The sequence below is a fragment of the Neodiprion fabricii genome, chromosome 2, assembly GCF_021155785.1.
Source record: "Neodiprion fabricii isolate iyNeoFabr1 chromosome 2, iyNeoFabr1.1, whole genome shotgun sequence".
Classification (NCBI taxonomy): domain Eukaryota; kingdom Metazoa; phylum Arthropoda; class Insecta; order Hymenoptera; family Diprionidae; genus Neodiprion; species Neodiprion fabricii.
The window spans coordinates 15,277,097-15,301,117 of record NC_060240.1 but is presented as its reverse complement, the minus strand read 5'-3'; the positions used below and the strand labels follow the sequence as shown (position 1 = coordinate 15,301,117).

At 34.7% G+C, this 24,021-nt stretch overlaps 4 protein-coding genes across 9 annotated transcripts; 3 read left to right on the top strand and 1 right to left on the bottom strand.

Moving 5' to 3' along the window:
* Positions 1 to 160: 160 nt before the first annotated feature.
* Positions 161 to 6,498, bottom strand: LOC124174961 (translation initiation factor eIF-2B subunit epsilon). Its single transcript, XM_046554677.1, has 4 exons — positions 6,361 to 6,498; positions 6,078 to 6,198; positions 5,146 to 5,991; positions 161 to 4,717 (listed from the first exon to the last, which is right to left on the bottom strand). Exons 3-4 carry the CDS (start codon positions 5,839 to 5,841, stop codon positions 3,467 to 3,469), a joined length of 1,947 nt encoding a protein of 648 aa, XP_046410633.1. The 5' UTR covers positions 5,842 to 5,991; positions 6,078 to 6,198; positions 6,361 to 6,498; the 3' UTR covers positions 161 to 3,466.
* Positions 6,499 to 7,063: 565 nt separating this feature from the next.
* Positions 7,064 to 9,078, top strand: LOC124175682 (actin-related protein 2/3 complex subunit 3). Its single transcript, XM_046556084.1, has 4 exons — positions 7,064 to 7,223; positions 7,598 to 7,774; positions 7,865 to 8,060; positions 8,182 to 9,078. Exons 1-4 carry the CDS (start codon positions 7,218 to 7,220, stop codon positions 8,334 to 8,336), a joined length of 534 nt encoding a protein of 177 aa, XP_046412040.1. The 5' UTR covers positions 7,064 to 7,217; the 3' UTR covers positions 8,337 to 9,078.
* A 2,496-nt stretch (positions 9,079 to 11,574) lies between these two features.
* LOC124174785 (small nuclear ribonucleoprotein Sm D3) lies at positions 11,575 to 12,767 on the top strand. 2 transcript variants are annotated; one of them, XM_046554268.1, is made up of 3 exons: positions 11,575 to 12,138; positions 12,387 to 12,501; positions 12,717 to 12,767. In XM_046554268.1, exons 1-2 carry the CDS (start codon positions 11,823 to 11,825, stop codon positions 12,497 to 12,499), a joined length of 429 nt encoding a protein of 142 aa, XP_046410224.1. In that variant the 5' UTR covers positions 11,575 to 11,822; the 3' UTR covers positions 12,500 to 12,501; positions 12,717 to 12,767. The 2 variants fall into 2 exon arrangements, with proteins under 2 accessions (XP_046410224.1, XP_046410223.1); XM_046554267.1 differs by having other exon boundaries at positions 11,583 to 12,138; positions 12,387 to 12,767.
* A 1,391-nt stretch (positions 12,768 to 14,158) lies between these two features.
* On the top strand, positions 14,159 to 23,569 carry LOC124174784 (TLC domain-containing protein 3A). Of its 5 annotated transcripts, none has more exons than XM_046554266.1 (8): positions 14,159 to 14,454; positions 15,750 to 15,761; positions 18,069 to 18,228; positions 18,323 to 18,585; positions 19,446 to 19,752; positions 19,839 to 19,940; positions 20,022 to 20,150; positions 20,826 to 23,569. In XM_046554266.1, the coding sequence occupies exons 4-8, from the start codon at positions 18,344 to 18,346 to the stop codon at positions 21,030 to 21,032; spliced, it is 987 nt and encodes a 328-aa protein (XP_046410222.1). In that variant the 5' UTR covers positions 14,159 to 14,454; positions 15,750 to 15,761; positions 18,069 to 18,228; positions 18,323 to 18,343; the 3' UTR covers positions 21,033 to 23,569. The 5 variants fall into 5 exon arrangements, with proteins under 5 accessions (XP_046410222.1, XP_046410221.1, XP_046410219.1 ...); XM_046554265.1 differs by having other exon boundaries at positions 15,750 to 15,903; XM_046554263.1 differs by having other exon boundaries at positions 15,750 to 15,964.
* Positions 23,570 to 24,021: the final 452 nt, after the last annotated feature.

Sequence of the window (24,021 nt, the reverse complement as noted above, 5' to 3'; positions counted from 1 at the left end):
TATATATATATATATATATATATATATATATATATATATATATATATATATATATATATATATATATATATATATATATATATATATATATTTATTATGTATAATGTACACATTAGAGTGGCCGTTGTTTCAGCTTTGGCAAAACTTTTTCGGTCACCGCTTAAGAATGTGATCAAAATGTGTGTAAAGTTTGAAAGCGTTCAAATAATTTTAACCCGTACCGTCGAGCGATTAAAATTTTAAATGAAAAATGTATACATGTTTTCGATACCAATCCTTGAATATATATTGCACACATAATACCAATCGTAAAAGTCGAAAATTTGGTAATCTTTCTACTTACAAACATTACAAAGATAATACAGATGGGTATTTTCAATTTTTCAAACTTTTTGATCACGGCTCAAAAAATCTGCAAAAATAGGATTTCATATCTCATAGGGTGCCCAAAAAGTGTGCCAAGTTAAAAATTGTTTTCACCGATATTATACTACATGTCTAATAGCATAAGGTCGTAAAACGCTTTCTGACGACCTTTAGTTGTTGAAAAAGGCAATGGGGCGTATAATTTTTTTTTTCATCTTATCCAAGCTTAAAGCATGAAAATATGGTCAGAAACGTTGAAATTGAATTACAATTTAATAATGATCAAATGGAAGGTCGTGTGTCCTGGTAGATACGAGCTTCTACTAGGTATTGATTCAACCATAACAATGTCGACAAATTGTAAGACGACTAGTTCCTTAAGATTGCATCTGCTGAAAATAAATTTTTTCACTTTTCTCAGGCTCAAGTATTAATTCATCAACTAAAAGCGAAAGGTCGTACGTACTGATAGATGCGACCGTTAGGTTCTGGTAAAATTTGAAAAAATTATCTACTACGGTAATTGCATAAAGGCGTAACTGCCAAAAATTATTATTTTGTTATTCCTGTCATTCCGGTAATTGATGATTCGGATAATCGATGTTCAGAAAATTGACATGCTCACTGTTTAACTTTTTGTTTTTATTGTCGAGGATTAAAAATTTTTTAAAGATTTCTGAATTGTTGCAGATTTTGATCCATCTGTGGGATCTAATGGTTTTTTTTTTTTTTTTTCTTTAAGATGGCTGCGACCTTTTGTTCTGATCTTTTTTTTCGTGTATACTTATTAGTGGAAAAAATTTGTATCTGCTGAACATACGACCATTTGCCTTTATATTTTCAAATGCTTGATTTCAATTGAATTATACGTTTTGATTATTTTAAGAGCGAATGGTGAAAAGAAAAAAGTTATACGCCCTTTTCCTATTAAAATCGCATTTTTGGTCGTTACAACTTTATGCCATTAGACACGCGATATGTGTAAGAAGTATGGTGCGTATTGACATCGAAAAAATACGTGTATTTTTCATTTAAAACGTCTACTGCTCGATGGCATGGGTATTAAATTATCCGAGCGCCTACAAACTTGAAACGCATTTTTTTTTTTTTCTTTTGCACACCTTGATTACGTTTTCGGGGGGAGCGCGAAAAGAAATGTCCAAAGGCGAAATAATGGCCACCCCAATATGCATAAATACATATAATAATAATATTATAAGCGCTGTTTTTCCTCATAAAAAATGTACAATGAGACGAGCGTCCAGTGATAAACGAATCATATGAAAATTAAATCTAGCTAAATCGCTTAGTTAATTCGCTAATAACAATAAATAGTTTAGAGAATTACGCAGTATGCTACGTAATACGCAGATTATATACATAATATTGATGATATAACGCGTCATTTTATCACAGACAATCACGTATTATACCTATTATTATATCTATATTATAAAACATAAATCAACCAGCAACAGCTCAGATCACGCTTTATCACGACTATAATAGACGATAAATAAAACAATTATTGAAGTTAAAATAAGCTCTGTATTTAAAAAATTCGCATATATGGTCAAGAAATAAAGTAATTTATTTTAAAAAATGAGACTGTAGTACATTCTCTATGTATTCAAGCCACGCTTACAATTATTAGTAATAAGACTAAAAGTTAAAAATACTTCATACTCTGTAAAAAAAAAAATAACAGATTGAACGGTATCTGAATATCTGTGTCTGCCAATTCGAAATTCCGAAAAAAAAATAATGTATTCCGTGATGTGAAAATCATTTTAAACTAATCCGCGATAATATTACGGACCTTTCGTCACGGATTTGAACTGGATTTAACAGTCAAGAAATCAAATAGAAAACGATCAAAACGCTAATATTTAACACGTATTAAATTTTATACGAAGTAAATTTAAATTTGTACGAAAAAATCTAATAGAAATGGATAGAAAGGAAATTGTATGTACAGATTGGATCGAATTGAAGTTATGTTACAATTCAAACACAACAAAATGAGAAGTAACTGAATCAGTAAACTCACATTCAAAACAATAGAACGATTAATTTGTATTAATTTTCGTACATGCAATAAGTTTCCTTGAAAATTTTGGCGACAAACATCAAAATGAATCTTTTTTAATACAATTCAATTTTTCCGATTACTAGGCGGCTTCTTACAAGTAGGTATACTGAAAAATAAAACTCCAGAATAATTCTAATCCCAGAATTTGAACTTCAGCATTAAGAAGGAACTAGTTTTATTGGATCAATTTATTTACACGTCCGATATAATGGTTTACACACATTTACGCAAATATACATTTTTCTTGCACGATTTGTATTATGCTTTATATAATACAGGAAGGGTCAAACATTGCCGTGTTTTTAGATGATGTTTGTACAGGTAAAATTTATAAAATATATTTTCCGTCGGTGCCATACATGCATAAAAGTTGTCATATATAAGTTGAATCTTACAATTCCCAAGAATGAATTGGCCAGACCGTATGAAGCAGGTTAGAGAAAAAGAAAAACACTGTTTAAAAATCTCCAATAATCATATTTTTGCCAATGATAGTGAACACGAATGAAACACATCTCTATTAATTGTGTAAATTTCAATAGATCAATATTCAATATTAACAATTGAAGAGAAAGTAGTCATCACTGGAGTGGAAAAAACAAAATTTTTTTAGTAAAAGCACAACAGATGCTCGTCACCAATGTCACATGTGCGTTATAACTATACTACAATGTTAGCTATCTTGAATTTTTTTTAGATAATTTATAGAGGTCTAATCAAGGAGCAGAATAATTGCAAGAAACATTAGAATCGTATCAAAACATCGGAGTTCAATCGCTTCAAATTCATGAAAAGTTGTGAATATCTTAACCTGTGTTGTTTAAATTTGCTCGAATTCATTTCTGTTACACAGTAGGGATGATGAGGTTTCATTACAGTTTAGAGCATCATTGAAGCAACTCACATTGTTGAAAACTATTTAAAAAGTTGTTTTCTCTTTTCATCACTTTTGATTCAGATTGACTGACTGATTCATCCTTATTATGGTTTCCTTTGACAAATTTCAGGTTAGTCGCTAGAGTCTGCGTCAGCTTCGCGTAGCCATCTAACCATCAGTTGAATGTCTTTTTTAATTTTCAGTCTCACCTGTTTCTGCATAACGTCATCGTTATCCTCATCATCGAGATCGCACCACTCAAGAATTTTTTCCTCTGTCAATATATCAAAATTGTATAAATTTTTGAACACAAACAGCATTGAAGATACAGAGTCCAATGTAGCAGCGGTGTCTTGAATAGCTCGCAAGCATTCTGTCTGAGCTTCATCTGATCTGATATACTTCAATATAACCATGTCAAAATACTCCAACATCAGTTTAAATGTCGTCTGGTAGCTTTTTGTCAAAATTTGTGAACCAGACTTTCTGAGATACTCGATTGGTAAAGTTAATATAGCTTTAGCTACGTTGTAGGAAACTTCGCGAATAGTAACATTGTAGGCATATCTTGATGAATTAATTTCTAGTATCAAATTCTCGCATTTGATTTTGTCCTGATATCCTCGCATCAAACTCTCCATCACTTCTGTAAAAAACATGTGCGTATCATCAGTGAGTGGCATCTCAGCAATCGATTCTTCATCGCTGCTACTGTAGTCTTCAGGATCATCAGAATCATCGTCGGACTCGTTTGTACATGTGTATTTGAAATAGGGTAATTCTTGATCAGTGTCAGGATGAGCTTTGCTCATGGAGATGTAAGTGATACAATCATTTGAATCAATTTGCATGAGGGAATCCGTGTGAACACTTTCCATTTTCAGCTTAAATTTCGGGCCCAAAATACAGCCGTCTATCTCAACTGAATTACCCAACTCACAGCCGGAGAATAAAACTGAATTTTTAACGACACAATCATCCCCAATTCTCACTTTACCCAGCAAGTAAGAATTTTCAAGTCTCACATTATTCCCCAAGTTACAGCCTTCTCCAATCACAGAACCTGTGATGCGTGTGTTTTCTCCCACATTACTGTTTGGACATACCACACAATCCCGTTCCAATGTACAGCCCTTCCCAAGAATCGAGCTGTTGTGTTTATACGTACATCTACGTAGGTACAGAAAATACATACAACTTGGCATCATCTCAATGGTTAGGGGATATCCACGTTTTTGAAGTATGTCTCTGATTAAAGTATTGTAATCCCTCCAAGATGTGACTGGCAGCGCGTATTCTTCTGGATCTAATTTTTGCCAGTAAATTCGAGAGTCTAGAATTTCCTCGTTGATTAAGACTCCACGGATAAAGTCTTCCATGGTCTGAAAATGATGTTGAAGACATTCGGTTGATAGTAAATTCATTCCAATGTTTAGAAGGGTATTTAAAAATTTCAAAACAATTTAATAAACCACGATTAGGTGTTAATGACAATCATAGAATAGGATGTAAAAATATCATTGAGTAACATTTTGACGTTAGTATCATTGTAACGATGTATGTCGAGAAAAATCGTTACATTATACTTTAAACACTTGATTCCTGCAAAGTTATTCTAGAATTGCAAATTATTTACTTTTTCCTCAATGTTTCGTAACATTGACATCGCTAACTTCAGCCTTGTTCGAAAACACAATCCAAACTGACAAGTCTATTGTATTTCTAAACCCATTCTATAATATCGTATTAGAAGCTTGCGTATCACATCAAACTTTTTCAGCAGAGTTATGTGATTCTGCAAAGAACTTACCTGAAAATCGAAATTGTCAGAAAACAAGGGAAGCACCGACGCTGAGCAAAGGTAAATATGAGTTTCCAGTAAACCGCTGTGTATTCGGACACAATCGTGATCCAAGAACAACTGTAATTCCAATTTGACTTTTCTGTCTTTCTCTGAGAGTTTTTGATGAAACAAAACTTTGTTATTCGAGTTATCAGCGGCAATTAGACAAGTTTTGTTTTCTTTCGCCGGAAAATTGTTAGATCCTAAATCACGGAATATCAGCGTCATCGCAGCGCCTTTGTCTTGTTTTGACTTAAATCGATGCCAGTCGAGAAGCCTCTTTAGATTGGCATTGGTGAAAGCGTCGCCTCTGATCAGGATGAAGTCGCCGCGAATGATACCTTTGCTGTCGATGTCTCGTAGAGCATCGCCAAGCGAACGGCAGCCATCAGAGACGATTAAATGTACATTGATAAGACCTTTGTAATTTTGACTTTGTACGTACGATCTTAAAGATTCAACGTGGTTACTGCAGTACAAAAATAACTCCTGTATATCGTTCCTCACTAAAGTTTCTGTCAGGTATTCCAAAAGTGGAATATGAAAAACCGGCATCAACGCACTTGGGTAGAGCGTCTGCATGGGATGTAAATTTGTGGAGAAGTCATCTGCTAGAACAACAGCCTGTCGGACCTCTTCTTTCTTCAACTCCGTCGCTGCCATTTTATTAGATATTGTACAACCGGTGATTAACCCACAACTATCTTGTTAACGATTGTCAACCCTCGATCACCCTCAGTCCATCCACAACTGTCAGCATGGAATGCGTTTATACTTCTTCTAGTTCTTCTTTCTTTTGGCTATTTCCAAGTCCTAAAGATGGCGCCGATTATTCCAGGGACGTAAGATATCGTATTTGAACAAAGGTTATCGTATTATTGGATTATATTAAAACGTACCATTAATGATGCGTAGAATATTTTAAATGTCATTATCGTAACCGTATATCCCACGCAATACTCAATTTATATGCGATTTTATGATCTTCTCTCATGTCGGCCACCCGTATGGCGCGAAAACCTACATAATTGGATTTTTTTAAAAATCAAAGTAAATCTAGTTTCCAATAAACTGTTGTTTATTATCATGAATATTAAAATTGCAACAAATATATGCATATCGTAGATTATCTATCGTCCTCTGTTTCTTTTGATACGTCAATGTTTGAGTATATTTTCTTACGCATTAGCAATTTTAGTACACCACTTCAGTAGCGTTGCCATAAGCACGGTCTTACATACAGGTCTTGAAACTCATGAAAAGTTGCGTGGTGGGGGAAATACGCTTACGGTGCATTTTTTGTTTTTCGACGCTGCCGCCAGTTCGCACCACTGATATATATATACACTGGATTGGTTTAAGCGTGGTGCCGTCACGCCAATTGAACGGTAGCCATTTTGTACAGATTCTTGTCACTTCAGACATATATATATATATATATATATATATATATATATATATATATATATATATATATATATATATATATACGTGATATAGGTATATCTTCAGTCAACGAACTCTGATTCGAATTTGATTGAAATGTAAAACAAATAATTGACGTGCTCCAACACATGTGGAAAACAATATTATTTGTAAACTTAGCTTTGAAATCACGTAAACTACAATGCCGTATTCGTTTTTTACGAGATGCGTTGATAATTGTAGAACGTCAATTATTTTCCGGTCATTGCAATCAAATTTGAATTGGAGTTTCAGCTTTTTCCAAAGATTGGACTCGCGGCCACCAGCGGAGTGCTGCGGGCAGCTAAGCATATTTCTTTCAACGAACACCCTAATGCACATGTGTGATAGTCACGTGACTTTCAGCAAGTTGGTAGAGGCATTCTGCGCATGTGTGACTTTTACGGTTTCATACGTATTGCGACAGTATAACTCCACTACTGACATACATGATATAGCGATATCTGGCCAGACCCCACCAGATTATAGTTTGCCTGTAATAATTTCTCCACCCTTGCGGCGTTTAATTTCATGTTTAAGAAGATAATCAATCTACGAAAAAGTATCTGTCAAACATGCCTGTGAGTCTATCCTTTTCAATTTACTCAAATTAGTAATACAAGACTTATTTCTGTCTTGAAATTGTCGATTTGGTTTTCCGCATTCAGGAGCTGTCAAATGGGTGTATCCCTTTGATATCATGAATCATAACGCGGGGTCACAATTTAACAGTGTCGTTGACCTTGATCCAATCGACCTACTAACGAGATGTTGATAGTCAAAGATCACTTCAGATTTACTCTTAAAGTAAATCACGGACTATAATTTTACCTAACCTAATTTAACTGTCAACATGCTATTACCGTGTCAATAAATTCTGACGTGTTTTGCTTTTCTACTATTGATAGACTTTCTCACTTTCACATTATCATACCAATTTTGCATAAAATTTCAGGCATATCATTCAAGTTTTTTAGAAAATAACCAAACGGTTGGCAACATGGCATTGCTACCGTTCAAAACCCAGTTTCGAGGACCAGCACCGTCATTCAGTAACAAAGAATTAGACATAATAGACGAAGCTTTGTATTTCTTTAAAGCAAATGTTTTCTTTCGAACCTACGAAATTAAGGTAATTTTTTAATTTGTATAGTTACATTAAATAATGTATGTACTGTACACTTATATTACTACCACTTCTTTGCCCTTAAATATTCTACAGAGCGAAGCTGACCGAGTCTTAATATACATCACTTTGTACATCACTGAATGCTTGAAGAAATTACAGAAATGTGCAAACAAAAATCAGGCAACCAATGAGATGTACACCTTGGCTATTTCCAAATTTGATATTCCAGGAGAAGCCGGTTTCCCATTAAACTCTGTTTATGCTAAGCCAAATACTGCGTCTGATGCTGGTAAGACCATTAAATAACAAAATCAAACACATTTTCCTAATTCTTTCACAAATTGCTACCATTACTTCAAGTGTAACACAAATATGAATTATATTCTAAATGTTGTAATGGTTTTTTTCAGATTTAATGAGGCAATATTTACAACAGTTGCGCCAGGAAACTGGCATTAGAGTCGTAGAAAAGGTTTATGGAGAAGATGGAAAGCCCAGCAAATGGTGGCTGTGTTTCGCCAAGAAGAAGTTTATGGACAAGTCATTATCCGGACCTGGCCAATAAATTGTAAATTATCTTCTCTTACAATTCAATCCAATCGCTGTAAGATAGGTTCATTTTATGGCTCTTGTCTTTTTCTGAAGAGTGAGCTACATGTTAATTATTAATTGTTTTTCACACTTCTATTAACATCAATCAATAATTTTTAGAATTTTTCTGCAATGTTGAGTTCAATATGTTTAATTTATTAAGAAAAAAAAATATCCGGCTGATAGTCGTAATCAATTTTAAACTACTAAATGTTCCCTGTTACGAATTAGATAGGATTTCATTGGAAAAATATTGTGTGTAGGTAATTACAAATCCTGCAAACACAATATGTTTAATTAAATAAGGAAAGAAAAAAATATCCGGTTGATAGTTGTGGTCAATTTTAAATTGCTAAATGTTCCCTGTTAAAAATTAGATAGGATTTCGTTGGAAAAATATTGTATGTAGGTAATCACAAATCGGGCAAAACACACTTCAATTGTATTGTTTAATTTATTACAGATAAAAAAAATATCTAGCCGAGAATTCTAGTGGATTTTAAAGTGTAAGTGTCCCTTGTTGTAAGTTAGATAGGATTTTGTTGGAAAAATGTTATAGGTATGTAGATAATTACAAATCAGGCAAACAAATGGTACGCACGCATGTGATGAACCAACGGCAAAGGTAAAACAATTTGTGAAACGTATAAATATACCTACGCATATTCATCCCACGTCATATAATTTTCAATAAAAACTTTATTTTATATTGCGGATATAAAAATCGGATTTAAAAAATTCAGCCATAGCTTCATTTCCCGAAATTTCTCCGAAATTACTTTCGGCTAACATGCATTTCACGATTAGAGCATAAGTGTACGCAATACATCATCTTCAGTTGATCAAATCACTAACGCCTAAGGGCTCAGTCTCACAAGCCGCGACGCGGCATGCATTCGTTCTTGGCGCAGCGGAATTCGCGCTTCCAAAAAGCTGCAATCTTATTGGTTGCTGGATCTGTGTTGCCGCACCGTGCTCTGTGAAACTGAGCCTAAAGCGAGGTCTTAGTATACAGGGTATGTAAGTCTGAAATTGGTATTTACATACCTAAATATCTACGCGGTAGAAGAAGCCCTGATTTTAAAGCTGGTTTATAGCCGCTAAAATCGCTGACATCGAGTGATGTCAACGGGGATGTATGTACAAAGGCCGTGTTCGTAAATTGACTGACAGTACTCAAAATTCCCTAGGACAGAGTCAGAGCTATTCACGAACTTGGTAGCGCAAAAGAGATAAAAGATTGCTGACAGTACTGTCAGTCAATTTTCGAACACGGCTAAAATAGATGTGTGTCCAAACCACTCTTGGTGCTGTTTTCGTCACAAAATGGCTGAGCTTGCCCAATCGGATGCTGATGAACTTGCTCAAGACTTGGCACAAGATGGTGGCAAAGTTGATTGCAATTGATTGGACTAACAACTTTTGGGAACTTTGGTGACACGGAGGGTTAGACAGAGATGGACAAGAACGAATTCTTTATCAGAGATCAAGCTATCATAGGGTTTTCGAAAAAATGCAGCTACGTACACATAAAACCTACTCATATATATTCATGCCTAATCCTATATGCTCCAAAGTCTGAAAGTGTTGACCTTGTGCGACTGCAGCGCCATCTACCAGCGAAAGAAACGAGGTCCGTTTGATCAACGAAACATTTCATTTCTTTGTAATCCTCCATATACAACGGTTCCGATGCCACTTGAGTGGGATTACTCTTATTCCCGTATTCATAGTCCTTCCTTGAGGAACAAGGATTCCTTCACGGAGTAGTAGGAAGGAGACAACCGAGACAACACTCTGCGATAAAACTTGTCTCCAGTTTTGAGGTAACGTAAGAGGAATTGTCTAAATGCGATTTGAGTGCCTCTTACGGAAAAAAGTGAAATTTCCGCTATGAAATGTCAAAAAAAGGGCGGCAATCGTAACTTATAAGCCTCCGTTTTATAAACACACTCCGTAAATTAGTAAAATACGCATCTGAAGTGACTAAAAACCAGTAAAAACCGAGTGATTGCTTTTCTAATCTCAACCGACATTAAATCCGAGGAAAAGGTTTGCAAACGGCGAATCGTAAGATCATATGGCGAAGGGGGTGAGTGCGCTATACTGGCTCACACCGCAAGAGGCGCTTAAATCGCACCTTGTTAATTCTTCTTACGTCGCCCCAAACACTGGGCCAGTTTTTGAGCCAAGTGCTGCTCGAGTGTTGTCTTCTTCCTACTACTCCGTGGATTCTTTGTTCCTCATTTCACGTTTCATAGACCTTCCTCGACAGAACAAGGAGCCTTATTGGCCTCCTTCTTTCAAGGCAGGTCTCGAGCTTCCTTGAGGAAACCTTCGGCACTGCGATTAGCTGTTTCGTTTCACGTAGCCAACGTTTGCGTTTGCGCTTGGTGTCTATGCACTTATGACCCGTGTGACGCAGGATCACAGCCAGTCTACAGGTTAATCTCTTTGAGGTTATACACTCTCATGAACCGACGCAACATGGAGACTAGAGGTAAGGAGTCCGAACGCAGTGCTAGCCAAATGGTCGGTGAAAGTGATGAACGATCCGCTGATTGTAACCGCCTGGCAGCGCTACCACTGTGAGCTCCGTCAGCGCGGTGATTTTGAATCGTCGATCCTCACGTATGTATCCTATTCGTAACCCGAACTACAAGATCTTTCATCACTTTCACGAACCACTTTTCGACGATTCCGCCATAAGCGTTCGGACTCCTTTACTCTAGTCTCCATGCGATGCAACTTGACAATGAGGGTCAAGCGGTTTAAGTTAGATTTAAATATAGCCGAGTGGCGCTTCGATCAGCAGTTTCACCACCATAAGCAATCACATATCCCTAAATACGTCTTCCTTCTGGAAGGGAGAGCCAAGTTGTGACTATGAAACGAGGACGCTTCTGAGATTCGAGGAAGCCTTCATCAAGGCGTCCTTTATTCTTGAGATAAGGAGAGACTATGAATACGGGCAGCCCCCTGACACACGCTGCTAAAAGTAGTTCGCAAAATGTCCCTCGATTTTGCCGCCAATCTCCACCACTAGTGGCGCTAGTAGTTGTCTGAAATGCTTGCACGCCGTCAGCGAGCGTGTCAAGAGTTTACTAGCGCCACGTAGAGGAATTAAAAAACGGGGACAAAACGCGTACAATTTTTTAGTATACGAGCAGTGGTGAGCGTCAGGGGGCTGAATACGGGTATTGGAGCATGTATGGTATATTATATGCTCTAATGTAAGCCGTGATGCCGACCCATGATGCCGACAATAAGCCAAGTGGCCAAAATTCGAACTACGTAACTATTCGGCCATTTTCGTAAACGAAACGAAAGTGGATGGCGTCCGTTGACAAACGTTGATGCAACGATACAGACTTCACACGGGTATAAATCCGTTTCAATCGCCAGTTTTTTCGTGAGCTAGTGAGATTTTAGTGTCGATTATCGGAACATAAGTGTCAAAATGTCGATCGGGGTGCCAATTAAAGTACTTCACGAAGCCGAAGGTCACACTATAACCTGTGAAACTAATACCGGCGAGGTTTACCGCGGAAAGTTAATAGAAGCCGAAGACAACATGAACTGTCAAATGCAAAACCTGACCGTCACTTATCGCGATGGACGCGTAGGCCAGCTAGAGAACGTTTACATTAGGGGCTCAAAAATAAGGTTCCTTATATTACCGGATATGTTGAAAAATGCCCCGATGTTCAAAAGACCCGGTGGCAAAGGCGCCGGCACTGCGGGCAGAGGAAAGTCCGCAATACTACGGGCACAAGGTTTGTTTTTTCACACAAATACAAATAGATCTAGAATCTTTCAGTTTTTCATCAAAATCGAAGTCCGTAAACATGTTTTGGCCTACTGAAAAATTTATTTCAGCAATGTGGAATGCAATCCGATTCGAATTCATATTTCTGTTTGACTGGCAATGTTTCAAAGACTCATTTTTCTAACAAGTTTTACACTTTTATGCATCGGTATTCTTTTTCCAACGCAAATTATCACTGAATATATCTATTTTTAGCACGGGGCAGGGGACGAGGTCAAAACCAGAGAGGCAGAGGCACGGGTTCGGCCCCTTGGTTGAATCAGCAAAACCAACCAGGAGGTTCACAACCTGGAAGAGGAAGAGGATAAATGTTATAAGGATCATTTTTGTTTATCATTATATCTAGTGCACTAAAGTTTATTTAGTTCATACTTTTATAAGGGATGTAAAAAATAATTCCATGTAAACGTAAATTGAAACCAAACATGCCTGTGACAATATGTGTAGGCAGTGATCACTAATGATAATAACAATGTAAATTAATAAGTATTCAAAAATTTAATGTCATTGTGTTTACTCCCTTAGGACTTTGAACAAGAAAACAGACCTGGTGGAGAATACAACTGTCTTGCTGTATTGTGGTTTTCATTCATATTCCATTGTAACATCCCGTCTAATTGTAAGTCTCAACCAGAGGTACATGGGCAAATGCGAGCATTATTATGAATTTTCTTCTACATTAATTATCTTGAGATCTGAATGAAATATTAAGATAAGAGGAAAGATTGTTGAAAGAATCTTTAACTATGTTATTTGCGACAACGACTGTCAACACAAAAGAGAATATCTACTACGTTATAAAAATGCATCTGGGAGGTCTGAATAACACAAGCTATGATATCAAGAAAGGTTTGATTATTGTGAATTGATATTTCATTCCCTACAGAGATAGAAAAAATTCGTCTGAAGTAGTTTCAAAAACAATTTACATCTAGAGTGCATATAAATAGATTTTTGTCAGAAAAGTGCAGCAGATACTCAACAATTACATTTGTGCATTATAACTATTATAGTGTAAGAATTTTCGAATGTTTATTATAAGTTGTATGAATCTAAAGTTCCTAATTACGTACTAATTAGACGCTTCATTAAGAAATTGAATGCTCATGATATTTTTAATTCAAGTGGGAACCTCCAAAACAAAAAATCCACGAAGGACGATAGATTTCGAAAAACTGATACACTGGAATCAAACGATAATTAGAGGCTAAAATTGAGTGCAAGGTTATGTACATGTATCTATCTTTCTGTTTCAACTTGTGAATCGTAGTGTCTTGCAGAAATCTGGCAGCGCTGCCGATTTGAAAAATCTTATTATATACAGGAATAACATGCAAGTAGATGCTCTCAAAATTGTACTTATTTGAATTAAGTGCCAGGTTGTATCTGGGGATTTATGTTTCTTGAAAATCACCGACTCATGTGAACGTTACATAAAACAAATTGATTTTAGAAAAAAGCTCACGTATTCTGCTGCGAAAAATATCCTGAAAAGTGTAGGTATTTGTCAAGTGTGACTATCGCAGATCATTTGTTACATTGCTATTATATGTTTTCATTTGAAATTTATATGGATTATACAAATGCAACAAATAATCGGCCTATTTTTTTGGCGGTTCCAGTTTGATAAAGTTAAGCTTAATCAACGTCTTTTGACATTTTCTAACAGTGAGATCCGTTCCAATGGCCCAGTAAATATATTGTTTCGTTGGTATTCACTATCATTGGCGCAAATAACATTGCCAGGGATTTCGTAACTGTTGTTTACTCTTTTCATAACTTGCGATTCAAACCGACTTGCAGAACGGTAAAATTTTCCGTCCTAGGGTGGTTGGTAAAATCGGCAAATCAAAGTTTCAAGTTCTAACAAAGTTGCACAGAGAGCGCTGAAACCCTCTTTCGAGCTGAACGACTTCCCCTTCCACTTTGGATTTGTGGGACAGTAGAGTGGATTTCGCAGCTCATGAAACATCAGAGTGCTAGCGAAACTAGCGAGCTGTTAGCTATTTATCGAACGAAATGTTGTCAGTAGAAGACGCGATAGATTTCATACGCTTAGATATGTAAGAAAATGTCAAATGAATAGGTGAAAATTGCCCAGAGAGAGAGAGAGAGAGAGCGACAGAGATTGTGAGAATAGCGATTTATCTGGTCGAAAACCCTAAACGGGAACGACGGCAGTCGAGCGGTGAAGAATAAGAAAAAAAAAAACGTACGACGTGGTAAAATGGTGCACATAAATAATTCCGGCAAAAACAAAGAGGTAAGCGTTGTCGAATATATTTCACTTCATTTTATCACTGCTCTTTGATCTGCGCAAGAATATCGTATCAAAATTCGCTACTCAAGTCTGAGTCAGGATTATTCTGATCGTTCCATGTTATTCAAATACGGAACGAACCGCAATTCACGGAATATGATGTGAAATACTTTCTTACCGGTTGTCAGCCGGGTATTGAGACTACTTATTACCCTCCACGAAAAATATTATTGATTTATTCGGTTCGATTAACTCAGCACTAATGATTGTGTAAATCGCATTTGAAATTGTTGATTTTGTATTAGAATTGCAACAGAGAAGAAACGAAAGCGATTCACATTACGTTTAAACAACCTTTGAGGGAAACCTCTCTTTCCAAAAGTCGTTCACCCCGATTATTGCCCGGTTTATTGTTGGCTGAGCCTCGTAATTATTCATGTATTTTTTTAACTCCCCTTTCGTCTACCCAAAAAAAAAAAATTTTTCTTCCACTTTGCTCTAACTTGCGTTTGTTCCATTTATTGAGACATCCCGATGCATTTTATATTCATTGTTCAGCTTTTCAAAAGACAAAGATTAACGTATTGGACAATCGGATGGTTCTTTCCTGCTTCACTTACCAGGTTGAAAATAATACTCATACGCACAGAGTATAAAAAAAGTGCTTAACTGTGATGGCTTCATATTTCTTGTGGCTTTTATTTCTTTCTCTTTGTAGTGGCATGAATTCTAATTTAACAATTTACGAGCTTGACATTAGTAGGGTCAATACAGCTACGCAATTTCAGGAAAAACCTATGTTTCGTAAATTTGGGATTTTCTGAAATTGTAAAAATCGCAATAAAGTGAGGTTCGATCAACTTGCAAACTCAACTGCTTCAAAGTTGTTTTGAAATAGCGAAATAGTGACTTTCATCCAATGTTTCACGGTGTTAACGTTACTAACTTTAATCTAGTGATGATTCTACATCTTGCACTAGATAAGAATAATGACGTGACAATAAGAATCAAAAGAACTTGAATATTCTATGTAACGGTCACCGATACCTAATTAATGGTAAACTAAAACGAGTTTTAAGAATTTTAACCTTTCGTTCTTGCTGTCCCAAATTTGTTTTTTAGTCCTATAAAATGAAGTTCCTCTAGATGAAATGATTACTCGATGACTGACCTTATTCTTATTTTCCCTATAAATAACGAAAAATGCGGTTCGTGTCAACGTTTGTATAAACACATGATTGTGTGTTCTCTGAAAGTTTACGATCGTTTAAGAATATTAAAATTTTTTTCATTTTTAGCGCTCTGTGAAGGTCGGTAACCAAAAGAAGTTGCTGCTAGGTTTTAACACTACCATGAGTGACTTAAAGGCCTATTAAGAGCATGTTTGAATGATAAGTGGTTTTATAAATTGGTTAAACAGCCAACGGACAATAAGTAAAATGATAAGATGAGGTATAGCGTGTGAATTTAAGCATACTTGTTTCCATTCATATGTATGTCTGCTATGACTGAGGTAATTTATTCATCTTTGCCAATGTATTTCTAACAATTCTTCGATCTTCAGGCTCCAAGTTTTTGGCAAATTGCCTAGTCGGTTGTATGAAATGTAAAAATTTGAAACATTTGGCTGGAAAGAGATCAATATATCAGCCAATTATATTTTACATCTTTCGTAAATCAGGACAACAGAAACTAAGTTTCATTAATTAGAAATATTGTTATTACTTCCTTAACGACCAATGATTGAGAAGAAAAAATAAACTGATGAATTTTAAGCCATGTTATCCGCACCAATGATAGTGAACTCCAATGAAAAAACCTTCCCCACTGCATGACAGAAATTAATCTGAGCAAATTCAAATAACACAGCTAAGATTTAAACAATTTCAGAAAAGATTTCGTAATTAGGATTTTAAAAATTATCAAACCCTGGCTTGTTTTATCCGATTCTAATGTTTTTGTTTTTACTGTAGAGATCTCCAGAGATTGCCTGGAAAATTTTTTTATAACTACATGTCTCTGCTGTTGGTAAAAATTAATTTTTCATCGATAAAGTATAAGACTGCTATTATCGAAGAAATTTGTGCATTACAACTATACTATAATATGAGATTTCTTGAGTGTTTTCGGATAATTGATAGAGGTATGTTTGATTAGTCCCTAATCATTTTGCCATTGTAAGTATAAAAGGTTTTCTCACATTTTTGATATTTTAGCTTATGTTATCCGAATATGCTAAGATTCATTTCTATAATTACATAAATACCATTGTTGGGAATTTTTCAAACAGTTTTTTTTCTCCTTTGTTGATTTTGGATTCCAGTGGTGGGGTCTGTTTGTCCTCAATCGTGCAACAATAACAATGGTATCAGTTGCTTAGTTTAGAAAACAATGGTATCTGCAGTGTAATCTTTCACCTTGGCTTGACAAGATTAACAACTCCAGAGGTACACTACAGTACCTTTTATTAACTCGGTGATACTACAATCAATCAATCACAGTATTTCATTCGAACAATCAATAATCCAAGGTAGTTTAACTTCGTGTATTATAACTAAAATGGAATCTTTGTGACATTCTAAAACCAGATACAATTGACTAGAGCCTCGCAATCAATTTAGACACTAATTGCGTGACGACTTCAATGTCAGTCATACCAATTTGTGTGATATTCAACCACTTCTAACATCCGTTTTGCTTCACGAGCTGTGACTTCATGTATCATCGCCATTGCTGATACTATATATTCTGAGTCAATGAATAATAATAACAAAAGGTGCAATGACAGTTACGTGACAAGTTTAGTGATATTAGCGATGCTATTTCAACTGCTCTCATGTTACTGCTGTTTTATTATTACAGAGATAACAACTTCCAATAAAGTTTACTCTGTCATGTGCCTACATCACCTACATCTATTCTATGTTACGCAAATATTTTCAATATAAACACAGAATAGCAAAAAAAACCATCTCTGTTCCTCGGGATATTTCGTCTATTCTTGCCAAAGTGATAAGCTCTGTATAAAATTTTCATGCAATATAAAACAGGTAGTGAACAAGCAGTGAGTCTAATACTGGAAACAAAAATACGCAACAGAAGAATATTACGCGTCTTCCTCTAACGGTGCAAGGAAATGTTGTACGATTGTGTTTTATGTTCTTTGTAATGTTGCATATCTTGCGTGGGTTTTCCGTTTCATTGAAGATTAATGGGCATAATATGTGTAAAAGTTTGAGAGTATTTTAATGTGGAAGATTTTCAAGCTTTATTCGGTCTCGCTTGTACTGCAATTGTTTGTCTCGTCATTTCACCACTGATTTTTGTTCGCCATACTACATTAAATAAGAATTTTGTTTTATATTACTTATTTCCTTTATTATCGTAGAGTGTTGAATATTAACTTTGTAATTTGGAATATATCAGTGTTTCGCTATACTAACGTTCATAACTTTAGCTTTGTATAAAATGACAAAAGTAAAAACTTTGCAACAAAAGGATTCGATTTAAACCTTGGTATTTCTCTTGCAACTAGAGTCGCAATTCGTAAAAAATACTCATTATTTTGAAAACTTATATTTATTAATTCATTGTTTGGATTTTCGTTTCTCTACTAGTCAAAAAAATTTATCCAGACGAACGGCAAATTTTGTTTGGAAAACCTGGGATCGTTATCAATCACGGAATTTACTACAGACAATAATTAAAACTGGGCAACTTAAATAAGAAAGCGAGACAAAGATTGATCAGCATTGCGCTTTCACTGCGCAATCACATGTAATATGCTATATCATGTTCCTTTACTTTCTATACACTTTCGATGATTTTAAAGAAGAAAATTTTACTAACCTCTCGATTTCTTCTAATTCAGATTCACAATAAATTCGGGGACATGTCACTTCTACTTGCTTCAACTGTCGGTTCGTTGGGAGTCGCTGTCGGCTCCGTCGCTGTTTTAGAGCCTGGAGATAAGATCAGCTTCAGACGCGGCGCCTGTCTGTCCGCTTTGGGATTCATATTTTTTCTCTCCCTATTCGACTTCCTCAATCACATGGCACTGAGAACCCGCACTGGTTCTCGCATCAGGAAGAAGTACCATCTGACGTCACCCGATGTTTTAGAGATATCTAACAAGTTAGTATATTAATAATTCCTCCATTCCATTCTTGGTGAAAATAATTGTTATGGAAATTTCTCAGAATTATACCATGATTTCAGACAGTTAAGCAGAAATATGATTGAATAAATCTGATAATGTTTTAGCAATTTCAAGAAAGTCCAGAGTACTCTAAAAAACTCATATTCTCTCTGATTGTTATTTTTTACCGAAAATGTAAAAAACCCGCAAGCTTGCAAATTTCTGTCTATTCCTTATCATTACCGAGCTCTGAAAATAATTCAAATTCATTCCAAATTTCTTTTTATATTCACATTCTGAAAAACTCGGGAGTTTTTGTTCTGCTCACTATTTTTGACTGTTTCTCACTAAGTCAAGTTAGACTTGAAAATTGGATCCATTTTTAGGGAAATTTTGCATTGTTCTTACAAATCTGGAGAATCTGAATCCTAGCGTTTCTGTGTATTTTCTGACGATATGGAACATTAGAATTGGTTTTAATAAAAATTAGAATATTTCTAGAAAATACCAGCTGATCACTTCTCTAAAAAATCTGGAAAACCGAGAAATGTCAGGGGCTATTGTTTGGCATGGAAAACTCAGGAAAAGTATAGTTTTCAATTCGATATTTTAATTCTGTTATTTATAATTTTAATATTAATCAATGTTCAAGAAATATCAAGGTTTTTCATAAACCTGCTGAAACTAATTTTCGACAAAAGTCTTAAAAGTAATTAGAACTTGTCTTAGAAATTGTTTAAAAGACTTGTGATACTGTCAGAAATTCAGATTCTGAGTAAGTTTATAGAAATTCGTTCTACGAAGAAAAGGTGTGTTTGAATTTCATAATCATCGGTGTCCTTTTTTCTCTTTGCAGAGTCGTCTCCGCCGTTCAAGCTGCGCTGAGTTGTGTAACGGGTTCTATAGTCTGCATGTGGTCTTGCACAAGATCATTCCTTCACGCGTCTCATTTCATGAGTGAAGCATATGCTTGGTTCGGAGCTTCCTACTTCTTCTACGATATTTGGTCGATGTACCGAGTGCACGCCAGCATATCAGAGCACAAAAAAGACCAAAAATCTGATGCTGGTCACATAGTAAATGTTCGACTTTATCTCAAGGAACAACCAGTCATTGTAATGCATCATCTGTTCATCGGCAGCTTTGGATTTTTGATCATAGTTGTGAGTTCGTCGTGGCCCTAATTTCAGTCTGATCGATTCAACAATGTGTTGGGACAAAATTCAGCATTCTCTTTTTTTAATTTCAGTACTTACGCGGGGGTCTAGGTGACTGCATCTTTGGCTTTGTTTATCTCATGGAACTCAGTACACCCTTTGTCTCCATGCGAGGAATACTAAGTAGACTTAAGGTCAGTGATGTGTATTTTTCCTTACAATTTTGTAAAGCTTTAAGCCTAAGTTTGTGTACTATAATCATTTTATTACTTCAGATGAAATCCACTCAATTATACGTGACCAACGGACTGATTATGATAGGGACCTTCTTCATATGCAGAGTGGCGATGTTTCCGTATCTTTGCTACTTGTACAGCGAACTGGTTGGTTTGCCTTACTTTGAGGTGAGTTTTATGTGAACTTTAATCTCAATCTTCAACAAAATTATTTATAGAAATCTTTACAAATTCACCCAAAATGTGAATTTCTCAGTCTGTCAATTCTCACAATTTTTACGAATGTTTCGAAAGATCTCAAATTCTATGCCAAAAATTTATTTCAATTGTTTCATAAAAATCTCTTAATTTTTCTGAGAAATACATCCCAGTTTTCTCTAACGCAACGTATGATTAGAAAATACACAGATATACCGGAACTTGGTGTTTTTCAGATTTGTGATATGAAATACATCTTTGAAAAATATAAGTTTTATTTAAAAATTGGTCTGGTTTCATTTCTAATTTGACTTGACTTAGAAATAGTCAGAAAGATGAAAACTCACAGTTTTTTCGATTGAAGGTCAGGAAGATTCTGAGTTGTTCCTGGAAAGAAATTCGATTTTTATCTCGAACGCGACGAAGTCAGAAGTCAGAAACTCGGGAGTTTTTATGGTTTTCAGTAGAAAATAAAGTTTCGAAAAATTATTAGTTCTCCCTGGAACCTCTCTAGAATTTATTGAATTGCCTCAGATATTATCAGAATAAATAAAACTTTTCCAGAAATATGAAGTTTCTTTTCACCTGTGAATACAGTCAGAAAATTGACTGATTAGAAACTGAATTACACATTTTCTATTACAGGCAATAATGGCTCTGCCTCGTGGCTGTAAGATCAGCATTGCGATATTATTGCTGCCGCAGATGTATTGGTTTGTTTTAATGGTATTGGGAGCCATAAAGGTTTTCAGTCTAAAAACAAATAAACAGCAGAATGGCAATGCTAGTTTGAACAGCAGCTGTGGTAATAACAAGAGTATAAAACGACTCAACGGTAAATTGCACAGCTGATCTAAATGTAAGATCAAGTTCCTCCACTCTTGTTGAGTAAGTAAGTCACCTAAATCATGTTTTAGGCAATTAATACGATATTCGTATATAGTCGGAAAGTATTAGGCGATGTTATCGATTTTCGTGTAAATTATTGTAATATTAACCAGGCTTTATTGTTATTATTACTATTATTATTATCATTATCATCATTATTATCAACATCTTTCAATGTGATATACACATGATTCTTTTATCGTAATCAGTAACTAACCATATTACTTGATTTACAATGAATTCGACTTGAATTTACGAGTCATTTACAAGAAATCACCCACCCCTAATAAGCTTTATATGTCAAATAACACGTAGTTAAATATCTGTCTTTAACGAACTTAAGAAGGAAATTTTTGAGGTACACGAGAGATCAAAAAAAGATTGATGATTTTTGTCATCGGTCTGGAGTATATGTGTATGTTATTCTTGCATCAAAGTGTAAAATGTATATTCATAAAAAATACGGTTCATACACACACACTATTTATTTTTCAGTAGTAATGTATTTAGCTATCGCTAATTGATATGGTCAATAAGTTTCTCAAGGCTTATTGTTCATCCTTGATTTTATACCTACTTCTTTGCACCAACTATACTAAGATGATGCAATGCAATAGTCAAATGTTACGACTCATCGAATTATTTATTCAAATAATGTATTTATACTCGTGTTTAAATTTTGATCTGGCAATCGATGAGTAAAAGTTGTATATTTCACCAATTGTTTCTAACGTAATAGACTGAAAATTTTGTTCCTATGCTGAATTGCTAAAGAATTTAATAAGCGATGTAATATCGTCTTTGAATTTTTTATGTTTACATGAGAAATATTTAGCAGCAGAAGAACACAGGTCTCTTAATTTTTTTTTTTTTTAATTGATGTGTGTGTTGCCATTTACCGCTTTCGATGAGTACTCTACTATATTTGATAGTTTACTGTGCTGTTGGATCATACAAAATATTAAATTTGAACCCTTTTTAATTGAGCTATGTTTTAGTCAATGTCATTTTGATGCAAAGAATCACGTTGACAAATCGGTCTTTTAATCTTAAATATCGTCTAGGTGTAATACTGAGGAACGTGGAAAATATTTCCATTCAAAGATCTTTGAAAATTTCGATGAATTTTGTCTGCTAATATCATATTCACACGAAGATGAGATTTTGTGTAATTTTATTTGGTATATTCTTAGATCTCACAATACAAATCTAAATGTGTCTTATATTTAATTACAAATCCTACAATTCGGAATTTCACTTTTCTCTAAGCCGGACATTTCTACGTTAATATGATATCCACTTATATTATACTATATACTATATTTTTTTGCGAAACTCATTTTTGGAACTGAGGGATTTGGTATAATATATTTTTAGAAGAAAAATGGTAGAAAGTGACTGATAGAGCTTTTACATAAGAGTTTACTGAGCTTCATGGGTATGATAAATTCGAACCAGCGTATTACATATTATTAAAACTTGTTGATTAATGTTTATTTCTACATATAAAAGCACAAACTTTATTACCGACAATGTGTAGTCCCAGTCCACTGTGTGTAAACATTCATATTTTTGAATTGCTTGAACATTTTCTTCAGCTTTCTGGTGCCATGCAGCAAATATACTTCTGGTATATATTTATTATTATTGTATACAAATGATGTATACAGATGAAATCTTCAAATAAACTAATTGAATCATGTGATTTGCAAATTGTAATTAATACTGAAATATCGGGAAAATGAAACATGTAGTAGTGATTGTATGAATTAGTTACAATGATATTTCTTTGTTCAAAATTTTTATTAATAAGTGTTCCGATGTAACAAAGATATGTCAAAATGTTAGCTGAGATCAGGATTCAACGATTTGGCAGCAATCAATGTAATACGCATAATTATATCTTCCAAGAGCTTGAATTAAATAACGCCACGATTCTCTCAGCTCTTTGAAGTCTACTTAAGGAGTAGGATCTGATAAGGCTCTTTTTCGCGCATTACAACATGTAAAATATACTGACTGCCGTGGTGATACAGCACAAATCATAATGCTATAATCTATATTTAATGCATATAGCGCACATTAAAATTTCCTAGACTGAAGCCATGATTTTGGAATATCTTTGGCCAATTTACAAAATAGAGAAATACCAAATTCAAATCAGATGTGTAATATGTAAAGGAAATCGATCGACTGAGATTATAAACCATATAGAGAGATATAATGTACTAACAATTTGATATTATTTAAATTAAATATTTACCTGGATCTAATCTTGATATCCGAAACATCCGTATATTTACTTATTTAGTCGTTGTCTAGTCATGCCATTATTATTATTATTATGAAACTGTGTGTAGTATAATATAATAAATATCTAATTTAAGTACATAACAAGCATTTGAATACGTACATAGTTCTATATGCATAGAAATAAAAATCAATACAATGTTTTGAAATAATCATGTTACAGCTAATAAATAGTATATGAAGTGTTGAAATTTGAATTGTAATAATATTAATCATGATAGAATATTATAACAGTTCTATAATAATCGTTTGGCTATGCAACAGCAGAGTGCTGGAATTTTTCGTTCGATATTTGGATTCAGACAAGATTATAATAAAATAATCTTAATGTCAATCACTTGACAACAGTTACTATCAGTATATTTATACTTCATCTGACAAAATTTTTAACTGATTCGATCGCAATATAAAGGAAATCATTATGTATATGATTAATGAGTAGCCAAATCAGGGTCTCAATTATTTTATTTCAGTGATCTTTATTAAACTCGTGAGACAAATTATCAGTATATGGTTGATATAATGTATCCAATAAAGGCGCTCGTGAGCAATTGCACAGCCACCAGCCCAATGAATAATAGTATTGCAACATAATCCATCTTAATATTTGGATTTGCAGATTCGAAATTTGGTTCGCTAGGAT